This window comes from Carex rostrata, chromosome 20 (genome assembly GCF_964058835.1).
Source record: "Carex rostrata chromosome 20, lpCarRost1.2, whole genome shotgun sequence".
In the NCBI taxonomy this organism is placed as follows: domain Eukaryota; kingdom Viridiplantae; phylum Streptophyta; class Magnoliopsida; order Poales; family Cyperaceae; genus Carex; species Carex rostrata.
This window is the reverse complement of record NC_135937.1, coordinates 2,578,681-2,593,976: the sequence shown is the minus strand read 5'-3', so window position 1 is coordinate 2,593,976 and position 15,296 is coordinate 2,578,681. Positions and strand designations below refer to the sequence as shown.

The 15,296-nt window shown below is 35.2% G+C and overlaps 1 protein-coding gene across 7 annotated transcripts; it reads right to left on the bottom strand.

Moving 5' to 3' along the window:
* Positions 1-1,315: 1,315 nt before the first annotated feature.
* LOC144572305 (hyperosmolality-gated Ca2+ permeable channel 2.1-like) lies at positions 1,316-9,390 on the bottom strand. Of its 7 annotated transcripts, none has more exons than XM_078321825.1 (12): positions 9,049-9,390; positions 7,982-8,319; positions 6,891-7,037; positions 6,392-6,455; positions 5,746-5,955; positions 5,149-5,346; positions 4,599-4,897; positions 3,913-4,189; positions 3,198-3,473; positions 2,481-2,714; positions 1,511-1,837; positions 1,316-1,421 (listed from the first exon to the last, which is right to left on the bottom strand). In XM_078321825.1, exons 2-12 carry the CDS (start codon positions 8,260-8,262, stop codon positions 1,398-1,400), a joined length of 2,337 nt encoding a protein of 778 aa, XP_078177951.1. In that variant the 5' UTR covers positions 8,263-8,319; positions 9,049-9,390; the 3' UTR covers positions 1,316-1,397. The 7 variants fall into 7 exon arrangements, with proteins under 7 accessions (XP_078177951.1, XP_078177952.1, XP_078177949.1 ...); XM_078321826.1 differs by having other exon boundaries at positions 1,316-1,631; positions 1,719-1,837; XM_078321823.1 differs by adding an exon at positions 8,845-8,907 and having other exon boundaries at positions 1,316-1,837; positions 9,049-9,389.
* Between the last annotated feature and the right edge of the window lie 5,906 nt (positions 9,391-15,296).

Sequence of the window (15,296 nt, the reverse complement as noted above, 5' to 3'; positions counted from 1 at the left end):
ACTCGTATGATCATCCTCTATCTCATGGTATCATCACATCAACCAAAATAGTAGGATTATCAACTCATATAATTAAAATATCATTTGCATAGCTAGTTGCAAGCAACTTTAATTATATCCTCATTTCTCTCATAGTGTTGAACTGTATAATATCTTGTATTACTAAATTCGCTGTGCTATGTTGTTTCCAATATTTATGCACTAGTGTCATTAACTTGTATGACATCTCGACCAAGTGACTTTATAAGTGTGACTAGCTTGGATTTGTATAGCATTGGCAATCTGGAATATCTGGTTTCCAGTTTATCAAGGTTAGCGTCTAGCAACACGCCTTGACTATCCAAGTATGCAGACGATATGTATCTAGACAGTATCGCAGATCCAATATAGACAGTGCATAACACTGCCTGTGTTGTGTCCAATATCTCATGACTATCCAATGATGAAAGCGAGACAGGATGTTTGTCATTCCTGTTGTATCATCGATTATCTTTCTTGACACGTGAGAATTATATTATAATACTTGATTACAGCTAGTTAATCAAGCTGTGCACATATAATATAACTTCTATCAAGGGGCCCAATGGATATCATAGCTTACTGTATACACCAGGCCAGTAAGGGATATTTAGTCTTGTTGACATATGCGTCATACCCTACGTAAGTACTGTACACAGAGAAGATGTCTGAATGGCCCCTTTTTACAGATAGCGTTGGACACAAACCACTAATGCACATTTCTTAAGTGAGCATACCATATTCTCAGACTTAAGACAACAACACTGTGAATTATTAACGACAAAAACACATAATCCATAGTGATGTTCACGTGTGGTCAAATCTGATGTCATATAAACACTTATATGCATCTGTGACATTGAATTGGCAGCAAGTCCGAGTTGATCCGTAAGCTTAAATCACAACATTCAATCGTCACACTAGCCTCGAGTGTAATCAGTGCTCCTTGCTAATTGCTTTGACAAGAGATACTTTAAAGTTCATTACTTTTATAGTGTGGTTGTCACTCAATCTAACTTTTAGATAAACCACAAGATATAGAATATTAAAAGGTTAAAACAGAAAAAAAAAAAAAAAAAATGCTGTAATCTTTCTTACGGTCTTACCTGCTCGCAAGAAAGAGTGGCATGATAATGTTTTGCAAGCTAGCATACAAATAGCATTATAGACATATTACTATTTGTACAAACTTTTGAGTAAAATTAATTCTCTTTTATTCATAATAATGCAGGCCAATAAAGAAATATAAAGAGAAACAAAACAGACACAGAATACTCCCCTTGCAAAAAAAAAAAACTCTGTAAAAAGGATCGCCACTATGATCAATCAATCTAATATAAGTTTTCCAATGGATTGAAGCAATAACTTCTCTATATCAACTATACAAGTATACTCTTTTCCCACTCTACATGGACAAAATCTCAGACTCTATACCTCTACTAGATTCCTACACAGATGAGGCTTTCTTTTGTAAATTAACAATAAGGCAGACAGTTCTGACGGCCTTTTGTAGCTGAGCGTTAGGAAGGCCTTTGAGTGTGGGGTGAGACAATTCCTTTCCAAGACCATTTGACTTATTGCTTGAGCTAGCTTGGTCTTCTACATCTGAAGATCCATCATTTATTTTTACACTTGTGTCATGTGGGAATTGACTATTTGACCTAATGCTTGAGCTAGCTTGGTCTTCTACATCTGAAGATTCATCATGTATTTTTACACTTGTGTCATGTGGAAATTGACTATATGCCGTGTGCAGCTGCTCATGTATTTCCTCTAATCTACCCAACTGCTCATCTTCTCTGTCCAGGTTGATTATATCCTAGATCAATTATAACAAAAATATCTTACAAAGTAAATAAAAGGAGAACATAAATGTCAAAGAACTGTCCAGTATTTACCAAATATCCTCCTGAAATGTAAGAAATAGCTCCTATTTTCTTTTAGATATTTTATACTGCTAGGTGCTACTCTTTGAAAAGCACATTACACCCTCACTAAGACAGCCAATAAGAGACGGGTAAAGCTTGCATTTTCTTACAAAAAATGAACAAGGTACATACAAACTTTCCATGTTTTGAAGGGAGATGTAGGACATTTTTTTAATGCGCTTGCAGTACTTATCCTGCTTATGTGAGATGTTATATTCAATTTTCATTATTTCCTTATTTGCTAACCATATCTTCTTCTATTGGATTCTATTAACAAAAACCTTGAGAAATCCTTGTTACTCTTGGCTTAGCAGTCACAAAATTTATGTTCTCATCAAAAATAGCAGTAAGAGCAATGGAAATTGCCATATGCAATCATGGTCATGTGCAATCAAGTAACACAACCAATTAAACTATGGATCATTGACCATTGTGAACAAAGACAAATGTCTTTATATGCAGTCTGATTACTTGGTTGCGCAAAACTGTTAGTTGTAGTTAAATGTAAATCCCAGTGAGTATTAAAGCAATAACCTGTGCAGAGAAGCTCTTGAACAAAGGGTAGAACCTCTTTCTACAGTACTCATTAAACAACAAAGTAAGAAATATGAGAGGGATTGTGAATCCTGCAGCTACAGGAGATTTCTTGAGAGAGAAGACACCAAGGCAAATAAGCTGAGTCAGCACGAGGGAGAAAATTGTCGTGTTGTGCACAATCGGCCACATCAGCCCCCCCGTTTCATACCTTGAGCAATACACGTTCATCATCTGCTTTTCAGAATCATGTTATACCTTTGAAATTGTAACACATTATCTTTTTCATTTTGGAAATTTTATCATTGAAGTGGCAGAAAATGGGTCCAAATGTTTCTAAAATGTTAAAACATTCCCCATTTATTTATCTATTATTGCATTTTTGTAGGCAAGAAACATCCACCCAGAACTGTTAAGATCAAATTTGAGGTTCTCAAGCTTCAAGCAGTCTATCACAATGGTTTCCTAAGTTTTGGATGCTTTGCATTATGGTTCCTCAAATTCAAGTTAGCATTGTCTGTTGACTGATATATCTGTCTGATTCTCTTATAGGAGGAAACTTTTGGAGTTTAGAGGCTAAATAGCAAACACATACTTCAGAGGCAATTCATGAATTTACTTGGAAAGTGCTGAATGATAAAAAAAAAAAATTGTTCAGTTCATTTTTTTTTCCTGACATAGTAAAAAGAAGAGCAGTTTCAGAGTTTTTATTTCTACCTGGTTGCGGTAAACAACATAGCCAAGAAAGAAGTAGATGAGCAAGAAGGGTAGAATAAGAGGAGCCAAAATTGAGCAGGTGAAGCCAAGAAGTCCAAAAAGAAGAAGTTTAGGTACTTCAGTGTGGTAAGGAAATGAAGGAACGGCCATTGGATCTTCCTCCATGCCAAGTATGTATTTTCTTATGAGGTTCCAAATCAAGCCAAACAGTTGCATTAGTTCTGACGACAGACTTGCCCAACCTGATGTCAGTACATATGTAATGAAAAAGGTCGCCTACAATCACAAGAAGAAGAATCAATCAGGCTTCTTTTTTTCTTGGGCAAATTACACCTACTGGTTTTGCTATATTTCCAGAAACACCCAACATTGCTCATATTTAGAACTGACAACATCTTGATAAGTTTGAAGCAACACTACTGTAGTTACTGTCAGATATATACCGCTTGCAAAGAAAGATAAACCTTGATGACAGAAACTAATGATAGAGACTACAAATGACACTGATTTCCATGAAAACCCTTCAGGTACTAAATCCATAATCCTTTCTAACAGCAACCCTTGGATATCATAAATAGGAAAACTAGTTATTACAATACAAGCTTCTACAATGTATCAACAAGATCTGAACCTACACAAAACCAGGTACATATGCTACCAAAAAAAACAGAATAAACAACAAAGGTAAAACAAACAAAGAAATGGAACAACTGACCTGCCTTGGCACAGCTTTGGCAAGCTGAGTTGGGATGTCTTTGGGGATCGACAAGACACTGATCTGGATAATAACAGAGCCTGAGAGAACATTAACAAAGAACACATTCCAGATGGTGAAGTATAGCACCTTCCAACTTGCACTCTTCTTCCTCCCGCTACGCGACGTAGGACCCTCCATAGTTGAGAACAGCATCATCATCGGAGGCACAGTGTATAAAGACAGCTGTAGTATGACGCTAGGCAAATATCCCGTCACAATCTGGATTACAAATTTCCTGCGCAGAAGAAATAATAGGTGTTGTGACAGCATGCAAAGGTACACCTCAGATTTTAATATTTTAGTAGAATACCAGGTAAAAAAAATTGCCAGCAGATTAGAAGAACAAAAAGAAGCAGATTGGAAGAAAAATAATAGCAAAAGGCAAAAGGACAAACAACACCACACATATTATATATATCAGAAGCAGCAAAAAAATTCCTAGTTGTCCAATGAATGGAAAACAAGTCCAAATACAAGTTTCTCTTCAGAAATTTAGAAGTCCTTGCTATTATACAAGCAGGGACTAACAAAGAGGACACTAGAATCTGAAAATAGACTACCTACTTTTAGCGAATTTTTTTTTCTTTTATTATTTAATTATTTATCTTTGTTAAGGGGGAAGGAGGGGGGGCAGAGAGACTTACTTCTTCAAGATACCTTTTAGAAAAGGAAACCGCTGTTGCAACTGGTCAAGCTGAGTCAACCCTTGAACAAATGTGACTGGGATAAGAAACACAAACATATAAACAATGGTTAAGAGAAGAGTGCCGATGCGCCGCATCCACAGCAAGCGATATGGGACCCAGAGATTTGACCAGTACACATCATCTGGTGCTGGAGCCAGCTCTGTAACCCAGAGCATTGGGTTCCAAGTTTGAAGAATCTCCGATGCAACAAGTGCGCCATATCGTGTTTTAAAAAAGACAAAAGCAGCACCACATTCCTATGACAGGAAAATGTGTGATCAGCTAGAGGAAAGTCAAAATGTGAGTTCTTCATATCACAATCATGCTCAAGATCTAACTCAATTAATTCTTATTGTATAATGAATTTCCAATAAACTCCAACTTTCACCTATCACCCTCAATTCCCCCTCAAGTGTACAATTTATCATCAAACGATCAATAGAAATATTGGAAATGAAATATAATAATAGTCAGTAACAATAGTATCTCAATGTAATTGCTTCCATACCTCATGCTCTCTAATGCTGGTATCTGAACTGCTAACGTCAATCTTCTTCCCATTCTGATCAAAATCAGTACGAACCAACTGGAAAGAATTTGACGAACACCCACAAAGGCCACATCTATACATGCCAATCTTGGATTTCTTCTCAACTACTGTATGCTTCACATGCATACACTTTTCGAATGCCATTTTAGCACCAGTCTGAAAATTATTGATTTCAGAATCAAACTCCATACTGACTGAATGAAAGAAGGGGGAAAAAAAGAGAGCAGATAATAGGGCAAAGGGTTAACACAAAAGTTACGCCTCCTTACAGCCCCCTCTTTTATCTTCTTTCTGAGTTTGAGGATGAATGTCCATTGAAAGATAATAGGGCAACTAAGTGAAAAATGAAGCCCAAGGCTTGTTAAGGAGTGCATCCAGAAAAGGTTGGTTAAAATGACAATTCATTAAGACAATCAGAACAGATGACTTAATTGAAGCCAAATGAAATCACCATACTAACACCAACAGTATTCTTCACTCAATCTGACATGTCATAACTATTTCCAAATAGATGTACCATCTTATCTAAAATGAAAACTACAGTTAAAAGCTTACCAACATTTTCTGAACTTTGCCAGCTTTATAAACTATCTGGTGGGACAAATAACTAGAAGCATGGTATTTTGTGAAGAAATTTGTGACAGTATCATTATAAGATTCTTCAGTCGACTTAGGAATGCCTCGAACCAAAATAGTGAAGTGGCTAGGATTTGGTGCAGATCGAGTTAAGTAAATCAGCCTCATCTTAGCCACCCTCTTGTACTCCTAACAAACAACATTGTATATTACAATCTCAGTCACCAACCAGTGAAGTTGAAAAAGAAAAGGTTTTCTGCAAAACTACTGGATACAAAATTGCACCGAGTATATCTGACACTTCCAACCAATACAAATTTCTTTCGCCTACTAAAATATCACCTCATCATTGTGCTTTCATAAGAGTGGGTATATATGCTAAATAAAATATTTTAGCATACTTTATTAATGGTCACAGAACATTTTCTTGATTTTTAAGGACAATTTGGTCATATTTCATTTTACTTGACATTTGTTTCAAAGTTGAATTTATTTTCATGTAATGCAAAAATTGTGTATCACATGCAATAAATACTGACAATTTATTGCAAATAAGTATGACCATGCAAAAATAAAGTCAATAGAGAACATTGGAAATGATAAATGTGGTTATATTTTATCTTACAAAGTATAGAAGAACACAAGCTGAGCAAGATATTATGCAGAGAGCTACACAATGCACCCAGAGCCTGAAATATAGAAAATCAACATAATAAATTCATGACAAATATCCTCCATTGTGATTATGCAACGGAGCCTCAACTTAATTAAAAGTTGAACAAGGCCTTTTGTAAGACTAAGTCCCTAAAGTGCAAATAACCCAACCTGCCTCAAATCATTGTAGTTAGTGCGATAGAGTAGCAATTCCTTAATTTAAGCCCCAATCAAACTCGTTTTTCTCAATTGTGAATCAATGTAGAAACAAGTGAACAGTAAGAATAATTGAAAAAAGCAGGAGGGCAGTTTTGCGAATCAACCCAATTGCACAATCCATAATTGTACAATAAAGCCTTATACTGACAAAACTTAAAGTACAATTTATCTGAACTATCCTCGGTATAACACACTTAACCTCAAATTGCCGTAAATTATAAAAGTAATACCAAGATATGAGATAGACGTACCACTTATTTCTTTCGACAACATTTCCGATGGTGAAAATATCAAGAGATTCCGAGGGAATCTTTATGTGATCCATTTCTTGTCCAAAGTAATTCAATGGCAGTATCAAACATAAACACACAACAGCTGCTATTGAGAATATGCGTATACTGTTCAAACCAAAAAAAAAAAGTTCTAGAGATAACGAATGCAATGCAAAACAAAATAAAGAAGGGAATTTCACAAAATAAGAAATATCTCACAAACTCCTAAAACATGATAAAGAATAACTATGCTGATCATCCAATAAACAAAAGTCCTCCCTAAAATCTTATATTCTACCTTTTCAGCTTGTGTATGCTTCTTCACCAGAAAACCATATAATTCTTCTACCTATTCATATTGTTTTTACAAGTACCAAACCACTAGCACACTCCATGGTATTCAATTTACAGGCTAGCCAGCTCTTTTTATTTGAATTATTTCAGGTGAAATCTGAAAATTATATAGAACACATGCCTCTCTAAAAGCCTGTTGCTCCTATGAGCCACATCCCGGACAAAAAGAAAAAACTCAAAACATGGTACATTTATAAACAAAATTGGTGAGAAAGCAACTAAAATTTCCAGGAAACACTAGTACATAAACAAAAGAAGAAAAAAATTGAAGCTCCAAAAGGATCAATTAATATTGTTTTGGTCCTATTTCTTGTCTTTAATATATTCTGAAAGTTTCTGTTTAATTAGAATTTGGCCTAACAACGTGATCAGTCAGCGGGAAAAAAAGGAAGTACCATATTGATATATTTCTTGTGAAATTTTAACAATGTATTCATGATGTGCTGGATTTTTCTGTAAGATAGTAAAAATTTGGCCTAACCATGCCTCTAGTCCACTGGACAAGTAGCTAATCTTGTTTACCACAATAGTGTGACAATTTGACATTGTTAAAGCTGTATAAATGAACTCGTCCCTTGTATTCTCAGTAAGAGTATCTTTTGAGATACTTGGTACCATCATAAGCCATTCAGTTCATAAACCTTACAACTTACAAGCACACTAGAAACAAAACTTTGAATGAAGCTGAAAGTAACATAAAAAACAATAAAAGGTACCTAAAAATGACAATTCTCATAAAGACAACAGCATCGAATCCAGCAGCGGCGAAGATCTCCTCCTCTGTATACTGCAGGGCCTTCAGAATCCAGCTGGGGGAAGGAACGATCCTCTCCAGTACAAAAGCATCCCGGAGCCTTTTGTGCTCCTCGGCAATTCGCCGGCCAAAGTAGACATTCACATTCCCTGGCTGTTTTCTCAAAATCGAGTAAAGGGACAGTAAAAGAACACATACACCAATGTTGATTCCAGCTGAAGTCAGCAGAGCGGAGATTATCATTCTCTTTCTTCTTTTCTTTACTCTTGAATTGTTTGTATGTTATGCCGATGGCCTCTTCTGTGTAAAAATTAAGATAATATGGGGGAGATCAGGCCATATCCTTCTAATTAATGTTACATCACTTTCAACAGATAACAATCCTAATTGCCATTATTGTGACCATAATCAGAAATATTCACTTGCCATAATAGTTTGAATGGCACAGAACCAATACATGGTATGTCATTGAACAGTTTAAATGTTTTTTAAACGCACAATGGGATGTGTCTCTAGAGGATTTTAATGTGACGGGGTATATAAAAATAGTTAAACGATTTAGCAGCAACCAGCAAGTTTAATTGCACTTTTTAAAATCTTCAAACTTACCAATTGAGTAATTGCCCAGTCAGAACATAGGGCTACAAAATTAACGAATTCTAAATGGTTTCAAAATATAAACATTAGGAAAATATGCAAGGAAAATTGAGCATAAATGTATAAAAGAGATTTTCACCTACCTTTCAATTTCCCCGTCTTCCATAAAGATATAACAAAAAGGATGCGCTATTAATCACATTAACCAGTGAGATAAAGTATATTGACCTTAATAAGCATTGTTTCATCATTATACTGCACTTATCAATAGCGTATAATCCAAGCTTACTGCTAGCAACAGCGAAAAACCAAGTTCATCCCAAAAAGGAAAAAAAAATCCTAAAAACATCATTTAAAGGCATATATGAGAGCCATCGATCCTTCAATTTCACTTAAAAAAAAGCGAGATATTTAACAAAATACTAATCTTACCAGAGAGAGGCAACCATAGAGAAGGAATCTGATGCCTCGTCAGAAGAACATAATTTTCTCCAAATATCTCAAAAGTGAACCGATATTGAGGCAACACGCCCGAATCAGTCTAATGTGAAAAAGAGCACCAAATTTGTAGAAGGTTAGTCGATATGGCGGAAAAGCCGAGTAGCCGACAGCGGGGCCCTAGAATTTGGTGAGAAATTGAGAAAAAGCAGGACAGAGACAGTGGGAGAGAGAGGAGTCTCGCGAGTTGCAAGAGAATCAAGCAAAATCTAAAATAGCAAGAGAAATGCGCAAATAAAGAGTACAAAATAGCATTAATTGATGGAGAACTTTACACCACCCCCCTTTCTTTTACAGGCAAGAGGGAAGCGCGAGATTGAAAATTACATGTGTCATTGATCTATTGGGACTAGAGACGGCAGCTTTCGATGAGTGAGGAAAGTCGGGATTTCTTGAGGCAAATCTGATCTGTAGATAATTATGCAACAACTCATGTTAAATCTGGATTACGAAACCAGATTGCTTCAGATGGAATTTACCTCTCCTGGGTCCCAGTAAATGAACTGTTACACGATTATTCATTTTGCGTCTCCATAGAAAAGTTGGATTGAATGTAGACGGGGAACTAATTCGCATCCTCTGAGATATCTCATATTTTGCGTGACTTTTTGGAAAATCTCAACCGTTCAATACGTTATGCGCGAATCTCAAAGCTCAAATAATACTGGTCCCCTACGTAACCCCGAATAAGCACCGAACACGTCGGTCACACAAAATATGAGATATCTCAGAGGATATCTCATATTTTGCGTGACCGACGTGTCCGGTGCGTATTCGGGGATAGCGCAAGGGCCCTATTATTAGAGCTTTGAGATTTGTGCATAACGTATTTGAACTGTTCAGATGTTCCAGAAAGTCACGCAAAGTGTGGGATATCTCAGAGGATGCGAATTCTTCGCGGGACGGTGACGCGACGAAACTGGATCCACTGTTATTTAGAAGATACCAATTGCTATTATTCAATAAAATCTGTCCAATCAAAACAATATGGGTCGCACGTTAAATCAAATCGGACGGAGAAAATTGATGGCACCGTCCTCTAAACTAGGCTTCAAAAGCAACAGAGAAAATTCCTCGACAGGTGGACTGGTGGAGTTCATGAGTCGACCCTCCGGTCTCAGCAAGGTCGTATTTGCTTCCTTCTCAATAAATAATATTTTATCCCATGTGCAACTATGTTGTCCCGTAACTTGTGCACTGCAGTAGAATTACAAAAAATTGTAATTAAACGATAATAAGGCGAGATTTAAACTTTACCACTCGTTACTCTGATTTTTTTTTATATCCAACATTAAATAAAAAATAATATAAATATTCAAGTATTCTGAAAAAAAATTAAAAATGTCCAGATTGTCAGAAATTTCAGTGGCCGAAAAAAGAATTGGGCTGCCGAAAATTTCAGCAGCCGAGTAACATAAATTTATGACTTTTATAAACTTCGATTTTGCGGTTTCTGTCGTCTCTAACTTTTATATTTATTGTTTTTTATTTAATTAGAAATTGTTTTATATTTTTATTGAAATATTAGAAATATTTTATATATATTTTATATATTTCTTCGAAAATAGATGGAATGCTATATAATTTGATTTATCAGGAAGATTGCAACAAATAATTAGAATTGGACTTTTTGCAGCAGTGAGAAAAATTAAAATATTTTTTTGTGTGTTACTCAGAAAAAATAAAAATATTTTCAATCTAAATTATTAATCTCAGTACAAAAGTCATTTCATGAGAGAAGCAAGATAAACAAAAATTAATAAACATTCCTCCTCTTGATAGATTGATCGTGAATTTCAACTGTGGACTAAACTTAAGAAACTTAAATAAAATGAGACTTAATCCAGCTTAATTAAATCGACTGTGGACTCAACTAGTTTGAAAGTTAACTTTTTTTCATCTTAATCCGGCTTAATTAAATCAAGTTTGACAAAATAAATGAGATTTAAGTATTTGTTTCGCGGTTGAGTCCACAATAAAACACCACTGAGGTGTTAATCTCGTCTAAAGAACATTTGTTTGGTAAGAAGCAAACTAGTATCATACCCGTGTGTTGCAATAGAGACATATTATAAGAAAAAGAATATCAATGAAAATAATAATTATCCAAAATTTAAGACACATGTTAATAGAAAAGTTATATGATTATGTATTTTTAATTAACTTTAATCGTGATCTCTGATAACAATTTGATGATGTGATGATTCTTTATTTTTAAGTACCAATGATATCAAATAATAGCTCGATTCGAATCTGATATCAAATATCGTACAACAATTCAATATCGACGTATAATATGATATCAAAAAACATAAATAAAGTGTTATCATGTGTATGTATAGGATATTTACACACAATTTTTAATTTATATTTTTCTTTGTTTTCAATTTAGAATTTTTTTTTTAGAACTTGGTAGATGCTACCAAGATTGTATTAATAAATATGTTTACAACATCCGTCCCTAATGTATTACAAGATTATTTATGCTATTACATCAACATGATCCGCATTTGAACCCCTTCCCAAGGCCCGATTCCTCATGCTTCCAACTCTATTACCACAATACCTACTCCAATTTAGAATATACACACACACATGGGGCTGGCAAAAAAATTCGTAGTTCATGATTCGATTCGAGTTTGATTTGGATTTGATTCGAGTTTAATTCGATTTGAAATGGGTTCGAATTGAAATGAACCAAACTCAAACCTAGCTTGGTTTGATCGAAATGGGTTCGCGAATTTTTATGGTTCGAATCTCATAATAACATCGGCCGTTCATTTACCTGATGAAATTAAAACCCAAGATAGAGTCATAATTTAATTTAGCTGACGCTCCCTCGCTCTCAAATCTCAATAATCTAGTTCTCTCTCCGCCTCTCCCTAACTCACTCTCCCTGTCGCTCTAAAACCTAGCCGACGCTCTCAGCGACTGGTTGTCTCTCCGGCCTAGACAGCTGTCTCTCCTCTCTCTTCGGCCGTCTCTCCTCCGCCTTCTCTACCTTTCATATTCTCACTTCATTAGATGGTCCGATCGAGGATTTGATCGAGTGAGCACTCGAGGTACGATTACTTGTTTTATTGCATATTTCAATTCTTGTACTTAATCCTCTTTTTACGATTATTTGTTGTGATGTATTTTTTCATGAATAATTTTTCAACTTAAAAATACTCATTTCATACTGGTAAAAGGAAGTCATGTGAATTTTGTCCCATAAGAAAAAATTAATGTATAAACTACAGGTATAACTAGGGCTGCTAAAAAATAATTTAGTTTCATGATTCGATTCGGGTTCGATTCAAAAAATGTGTAGTTCGCAATTAATTCGATTCAAAATGGATTTGGTTCGAAACGAATCAAACCAGGTTCAGTTCGAATCTTATTCAAACCAAACTCAAACCTAAGGTAAGTTTGATTCGGTTCGATTCGTTGCCACCCCTAACACACACACACACACACATTGATATATTCTAAATTGCCCACAACAACATGTATAGAAATAAATAAAGAGAAATAAAATAATTTCCATTGTGATCCATAATTCCATATAGAAACGAGAAAGAAGTAAGAAAAAAAAAAAAAAAAAATGGAAGGTGGAGTCTTCTCAATTGAAGAGGAGAAATATGAAAACAAAGAAATAAGAAAACAGATAAATATATCGCTAAATTTCAGAGTTTGTTCAATTTTAATTGTAACGTATCGTGTGGCAGCACATGTGATGAGTATATTTTTAACTAAATTTAGACTTCTATACATAAAACAGAAGCATTTAATCAAAAAAAGATAAATTATGTAATTGGAGGGCTAAGATCAAATCCGAAGTTTCATTTTTCAATCACAGCCGTTGGTGGATCGAACACCTAACGTGCGTGCTTAATAATAAAATGGAGATATCAAGAAATTTATATCAATGGAAACGAAAATTATGTTTTAGAATGAAGGAGATTGTAAAAGCCGGAGCCGGTGCACACCTACCCCCCCCCCCCCCCCCCCCCCCCCCCCCCCCCCCCCCCCCCCCCCCTTTATTTCATAGAATATGGCCAATGGTGGCTAATAATATTAAGTAAACGAACTAGATATAATTTTGTAATGGGATGTAATAGCATGTTGCGCATAATTAAAAACTGACACCAGCTTCAGTTCGTATATCCAAAAAAAATATAGAAAATCGAACCAATTTGCTAATCAATAGATATAGATTTGGTCAAATATAGATATAAAATGGAAAATTAGTACAGTTGTCAAATTTTAGAAAATATAAATGAGAATGACAATAAGCAGCATCACAGGTCAAAATGCCACGTCACAAGGACCGGAACAAGATTATACCAATCGGGTGTGGATAAAATTGACCCGAATAAAAACTTTCGTAACATTGAAAAGTTTCCCTAATATTTCACTTAATTCGGTCACAGTGATGAAAAATGCATCATAAGAAAATATACTTCAGTCAATAGATTTGAAAGCTGAATTAATTCTAAAACGAATCTGAATTTCACAATTTCCACTAAATTTGCAACATGGATAGACTCTCGTTTTCGTCCGTTTAAAATTTTTTTTACTTGCCTCTTGCTACAAGATATAATTCTTACCCATGAGGTTATAGGGAAAAGGGATTTCAATTGTGATCTTGCATGTGTTATGTGTTCTACAAATACGATGGAAACGACATTCCATCTGTTTTTTCAATGCTCCTATGCTAGACAAGTGTGGCTATGCATGGGTCAACTTGTTCGATTAGGGGTATCGGTAGAGAGGCTGTGGGAGGTCTCTTGGAGTCGATACAAGGTGTTGGTTGGTGAATCTAAACGGATATGGTTGACCCGAATTATGGCTGTTCTCTGGAGAGTGTAGAAACAACGAAACTCACGTATATTTGGACGTCCGTCGAAACCCTCTTGGTTGCTGGCACGGGACATCAAAGAAGAGACCGAAATGTGGTTGAAGTGTTGTCGTAGTTCAATTAGAATTGGTTGAGAGAAGAATTTGATGTTTTATTTTATTTTAGTGTTCTGAAGTTGTAAACTCATCTATTTTCTTTGTACCCTGGTAGTCACTACTTGGTTATCAAAAAAAAAAAAAAAAGACGAGTAATGAAATCAACAAAAATACAGAACAATTTTATTGAATCTCTGAATGATGAAGCGAAATTAAATCAAACTAGCAAAATTTTCAATTAAGAATAATATTATTTAAATAACAAAAGTAAAATAATGAGACGCATAATATATTCGGATAAAATAGATAAAATTATGTACTGTCGAAAGAGTGTAAATATTAATAATAAAATAATACTGATTAATAACAATAATAACAACAACAATAATAATAACGAAGATTAAACAATAATATAAAAAGAATTGGACGTAAAGCAAACGCGTAACAAGATCTTGTACCGACTTAACAACCTTCCCAGGCAATACGACTTTAAATACTACAAGTCTCCAGAAAATGTCGCTGTTTTTCCCAGTTTCACTCCACACACGACACATGTCGAAGACACAAACATTAGGCGCAACACGTGTCAAAAAACACGAACACTAGTTGACAAAAACAAAAAGCATGTCATGAAAGGGACGAAACAAAACCATAAATTAAGGTCTGAAATAAGCGCTTCCGAGCTTAATTCGGATTTCGGAAGCATTTTATCATTGGCAATTGGCAAATGACAAAAATGCATCTGAACCGAGTTATTATGGGCCGGACCTCAATGACAAAAAAGCATATAGGATACACATCTGAACCTGAATATAGTAATTATGGGCCGGGCCAAGATCCGTATTTATCAATAAGCCCAAACTTCGTACTGTTGCATGCCCAATATCAAAATTAGGTCTCTTAACTAAAGATATGGGTTTTCTGCTTGCATTTAACTCTCTTAACCAATATGGGTTTGTGTTAGATCACATCATTTATCTACTTACTTTCTTAAAAAGAAAAGTTGGTGTTCTACTTCATTTAATTATGTCCGAAGGAATCTCCGAACAAATCAAATTATTTTCCAAATTAAATGTCAAATAATGTGAGAAGAAGATGTTGAAGCGGTGAAGACAAAAAAATATTGGGCCCGGCCCATATTTGATTTTCACGGTAATTCATTGAAAGGAAACAGAGAGAGAGAGAGAGAGAGAGGGGCAGAGATCCAAACTCTCTCTCTTCTTAAACTACTACTACAAAATCAT

What these genes read in the sequence shown, in the direction of transcription:
- LOC144572305 (XM_078321823.1), bottom strand. Translation starts at nt 8,262, where the DNA reads ATGATAATCTCCGCTCTGCTGACTTCAGCTGGAATCAACATTGGTGTA. An exon ending in CCAAAGCTGTGCCAAGGCAG is followed by an intron (nt 3,474 to 3,912) that starts GTCAGTTGTTCC and finishes TTGTGATTGTAG; the next exon opens with GCGACCTTTTTCATTACATA. An exon ending in TCAAGAGCTTCTCTGCACAG is followed by an intron (nt 1,838 to 2,480) that starts GTTATTGCTTTA and finishes TAATTGATCTAG; the next exon opens with GATATAATCAACCTGGACAG.